Source organism: Piliocolobus tephrosceles, chromosome 6 (genome assembly GCF_002776525.5).
Source record: "Piliocolobus tephrosceles isolate RC106 chromosome 6, ASM277652v3, whole genome shotgun sequence".
Classification (NCBI taxonomy): Eukaryota; Metazoa; Chordata; class Mammalia; order Primates; family Cercopithecidae; genus Piliocolobus; species Piliocolobus tephrosceles.
In genome coordinates this window covers 62716603-62721619 of record NC_045439.1, presented here as the reverse complement: position 1 = coordinate 62721619, position 5017 = coordinate 62716603, and the positions used below count along the sequence as shown (strand labels likewise).

General features: G+C 41.3%; 1 protein-coding gene across 1 annotated transcript; it reads right to left on the bottom strand.

The window, feature by feature from the left end:
- Nucleotides 1–206: 206 nt before the first annotated feature.
- FSCB (fibrous sheath CABYR binding protein) lies at nt 207–3357 on the bottom strand. The gene is made up of 2 exons (XM_023222659.1): nt 1362–3357; nt 207–1310 (listed from the first exon to the last, which is right to left on the bottom strand). The coding sequence occupies exons 1-2, from the start codon at nt 2910–2912 to the stop codon at nt 690–692; spliced, it is 2172 nt and encodes a 723-aa protein (XP_023078427.1). The 5' UTR covers nt 2913–3357; the 3' UTR covers nt 207–689.
- Between the last annotated feature and the right edge of the window lie 1660 nt (nt 3358–5017).

The window sequence follows — 5017 nt, the reverse complement described above, 5'->3', positions numbered from 1 at the left end:
TTTTTCCACTAGAAACTATATTGACTCATAACAGGAAGGCAAAGACAAGAAAAGATGGCTGCAGAGTAAACTTTACCCGTGTCAATAAGTTTACTGTAGGAAGGATATTTTAAGTAATTTTTTTCAATTATAAACTTACCTTCAAAATAGGTATTTTACGTGCCATAAATTTGAATGAAAGTAACATAAGTAATTTTTTACTGCTACAGTTTTTATTGTTCATTTTCCAACTTGTACTCCAAGTCTTGGGGTTCACTTTAATTTGCCTTATTGACAAAGCTACTTCCAGCTGCCCACCCTTTTCTAAAGTATGTTCTTCCAAAACCATGTAGCTTCTGATTGCTAGCTTAGGTACTAACTGACTACAGTTCAGGAGGACTTTTTTTAATTCTACATGAAAGACACCTTCTATTTCAAGAGTGGGAGTCTGTCCATCATTAGTATTAGACAAATCTTTAGATCCATCATTGGTATTAGACAGAATTTTTTTTGAAGCGTCTTCAAATTTTGCTTCACCTTCCAAAACAATCGATCCTAATTTTATTGCTGGAATTCCTGCCACCTGCGGTGACTGAAATTCAGTAGACACATTCTCTGCCAGAGCCTCATCTTCAGGGGTTTGTTCAGATGGTGGAGGTGAAACTTCAGCAGAGGCCTCTTGTATAGCAAACTCGTCAGTCAGAAGCAAATCAGCTGGTTGGGGAATATTTGTCAACAGGGGCCTCTTCTGCAGGGACCTCATAAGCTGGGGGAGAGTGTACTGCAACAAAGGTCTCTTCTATAGAAGTCTCTTCAGCTGGTAGAGACTGGACATCAGCAGTGGCCTCCTCAACTGGTGGAGGCTGAACTTCAGCAAGGGCCTCGTCAGCTGGTGGAGGCTGAACTTCAGCAAGGGCCTCGTCAGCTGGTGGAGGCCGAACTTCAGCAGGGGCCTCGTCAGCTGGTGGAGGCCGAACTTCAGCAGGGGCCTCGTCAGCTGGTAGAGGCTGAACTTCAGCAGGGACCTCCTCAGCTGGTGGAGGCTGAATTTCAGGAGGGGCCTCCTCAGCTGGTGGAGGCTGAACTTCAGCAGGGACCTCCTCAGCTGGTGGAGGCTGAACTTCCACAGGGGACTCCTCAGCTGGTGGAGGCCGAACTTCAGCAGTGGCCTCCTCGGCTGGTGGAGGCTGAACTTCAGCAGGGGCCTCCTCAGCTGGTGGAGGCCGAACTTCAGCAGGAGCCTCTTCTGCAGAAGCCTCTGTAGCTGCTAGAAGCTGAATTTCAGCAGAGGCCTCTTCTGCAGTGGTCTCTTCACCTGATGGAGGCTGAAGCTCAAGAGGGGCCTCTTCTATAGAAACTCCCTTAGCTGATGGAAATTGAACTTCAGTAGGCGCCTCTTCTGCAGAAGTCTCCTCAGATAGTGGAGATCGAGTTTCAGCAGGAGTTTCATATGCAGGAGCCTCTGTAGCTGCTAGAAGCTGAATTTCAGCAGAGGCCTCTTCTGCAGTGGTCTCTTCAGTTAATGGAGACTGAACTTTAGCAGGAGCCTCTTCTGCAGAGGTCTCCATAGCTGTTGAAAGCTGAAGTTCTCCAGCCTCTTCTCTAGGAGCCTCTTCAGGTAACAGAGGCTGAACTTCAGCAAGGGTCTCTTCAACAGTGGCAGGCTCTACTTTAGCTGGGGCCTCTTCAAGGATGCCTTCAGTTGGTAAAGGCTGTACTTCAATGGGAGCTTTCTCTGCTGAGGGAGACTGAATTTCACCAGGAGGCTCTACTGAAGGAGACTTTTCAGCTGATGGAGGCAGAATTTCAGCAGGAGGCTCTTCTGAAGGGGACTCTTCAGCTGATGGAGGCAGAATTTCAGCAGGAAACTCCACTAATGGGGCCTCTTCAGCGGATGGAGGCCGAACTTTAACAGAATTCTCTGCAACTGCAGTGGCTGCCTCAGCAGCAGGAGTCTCTTCAGTTGATGGCTGTACTTGGACATGGGTCTCTTCAGCGGGTCTGGGCTCTGCCTTAGCAGTGGCCTCTTCAACTAACGGAGGCTGTATTTCAGCTGGGAATTTTTCTGTTGGTGGAGGCTCTATTTCAGCAGAAGCCACTTTTTTAACAGCAAAACCTTCTTGTACAACAGGTATAGTTACTTCTTCCCTAAGCTCATCTTCTAAAAGTACCGGAGGACCATTTTTAGTCTCCTGAGTAAATGAAGTTCTGCTGATACTTTTCTGCTTAATTTCTTCATTGCTGCTTGTTGCTGGTTGAAATTCAGGGTGTTCACTAGCAGAAATCTTTCCGGAGGATTTATGTTTCCGGGCACCTTCCTTTGACTTTGTAAAAGAACTATCTGGCCTGGAAATAACCACTATTTCTGATTCACTAAAGTATGTCTGTTGTTCCTTGTCCACTTTTTCTACATGGGGGATGTGCGTCATGGTCCAGTATTCTGTAAGGCTGGTCTGCTGAGATCTGTCCATTTTTAGTTGATCTAAAGGTATGTTTGGTGGAATTTCTACTTCCTGAACACTCTCTGGCAATTCAATAGCTGCTTCTCTAACGTCAGGTAACTTTTCTTCAGTTACCACGGTCTCCTCAACTAACTTGACTTCTTTTTTCTCTTCTACAATGGTGTCTGTCTGGAGAGACTTACTAGTCATTACCTGTCCACGCTTTCTCTTTGTCCAAGTTTGCTGAAGTTCAGAAGATACTGTAATAGACTCATAGGCTTTGGCAGAGTAGTTGCCTTTGCTTCCAGAAGTATTACCAATATGATGGGTAGCTTTGGGGCTCGATGATTTTGGTATGGCCATGTGTTTCTTTTTCTCTATTACAGCAGTTTGCTGGGATTTGTCTACCATTGGTTGGCTGGGTCGTCTTCTCTTTCGAATTTCTTGCCTACATGCTGAGATAGGCTTATCAGAGTCATCACTTTCTTCCATTTCTAAGACTAGTGATTTCAAATTTATTAATTTTCAAGTGATGGCCAAAAATCACAAATGTACCAAGTGTCGAAGACTTTGCCTTTCTTAGGTGTCATTCTGTTGAGCTCCTTCAGAAAAAAAGTAATTCATAAGTTATTACATTCCATACTACACTCTTGTTGGATCCCACCTTATTCAGTAAGCATCTTTCTTGTTTAGTCTCTGTTATAACTAAATGTCACTTTTAGAAGTTTCCTTCAAGGGTCTATGACATCATAGCCAATTCTGCCTTCAGGATTCCATCAGTAGTATTCCTAGGGCTTTTAAACTTAGTATACATTCATAGGTAATGGCTGCAAGTGAGAATCTACTTTTTGAAACAAGTCAAGTTGAAAAAAGCATTTGTCTACAAAAGAACATCAGGTAAATTCCAGTAATGCCACTTTCTAATTGCTGAAATTGATGCTTTCAAACTTTCAGTTCTGTTCCTTTCATCCTATTATCAAAGATAGTAATGCAGAACTCAGAATGCTGCAGCCTATTTTCAATTGTACAAAACAACCCATAACATGTGTGAGGATGGTCTATCGATGTATTTTATACGACTTGAAAAGAAGTTACTACTGTTTGAAAAACTTGAATTCTGAAGTTCATCTTCATATAAGCTTCTTTTCTACATTCTTAGCCTTCAGTAACACAACAGCCTATTCTCAAAATATAGAAGGCAGGTTTATCTTCTAAAACATCGTGTGATATTTTAATTTTTATTTAACTATTTTAGAGTGTAGTTCCACCCAAAATTGCTAAGTAAAAGAATGAGTCTAAGTACATGCCAAGGGAGAAAAAAAATGCACCTTTTGAAGTAGTCACATTAGACTCTGCTGAATACCTACATAGGAATGAATGCCCCAATGTAGATAAAAACTTTATTTTTATTTTTGTTCTGTTTTTTGAGATAGGATCTCACTCTGTCACCCAGGCTGAAGTGCAGTGGTGCAATCACACCTCACTGCAGTCTCAATCTTCTGGGCTTAAGCAATACTCCTACCCCAGCCCCCCCCCCCCAGTAGCTGAGATTACAGTCATGAGCCACTGCACCAGCTGAAGATAAAAACATTAAAAAATGAAGCTATGAAAAGGAGGAACTCCAGTCAAGCAGATTGTAGATGACATTGTATTAGATTTGGAATACAGATAAAATTTTAATTGATATCACTCAAGAATTTTACTAGAAAGATGAATATTGATCAAATAGTATGCAAAAACGTTGTGCATTAGTCTGAGGAAAATTAAGAAGAGGAAACAGACTTTTAAAATACAGTTATAGGAGACAATGTAATAACCATATGCCAAATAATAATTATGACTGCATTAATCTGGGAATATTTTTAAATTTATTTATGCCATATTTCCCCTAGGAAACATGGTGAATTGAATAATTCCCCTTTTTCCACATGCATTGGTGTTATAAGCTGAATGTTTGTGGCCCCGTCTCTTTACCCACAAATTCATATGTTGGAACCCCAAAAGTTACGGTATTTAAAGATGGGATCTTTGGGAGTTACAGGCATACTTCATTTTATTACACTTCGCTTTTTTGTGTTTTACAGATATTGCACTTTTTACAAATTGAAAGTCTGTGGCAAGCCTGCATCAAGAAAATCCATTGATGCCATTTTTTCAAACAGTATATGCTCATTTCATTTCTTTGTGTCACATTTTGGTAATTCCTGCAACATTTCAAACTTTTTCATTATTATAATATCTGCTGTGGTGATCTATGATCAGTGATCTTGATGTTACTACTGTAAATATTTGCAGTACCATACCCTATATATAACAAAGTTAATAGATAAACATTGTGTGTGTTCTGACTAATCCACCAGCCAGCTGTTCCCCCATCTTTCTCTCTCTCTCTCCTCAGGCCTTTCTATTGCTTGAGACACAACAATATTGAAATTAGGAAAATTGATAGCCCTACAATGGCCTCTAAGTGTTCAAGTGAAAAGAAGAGTCACAGACGTCTCATTTGAAATTCGTGTTGTTTTCATGCCTGGTAACACAACATCCATTCTGTAGCCCATGGATCAAGGAGTAATTTTGATTTTCAATTTTATTATTTA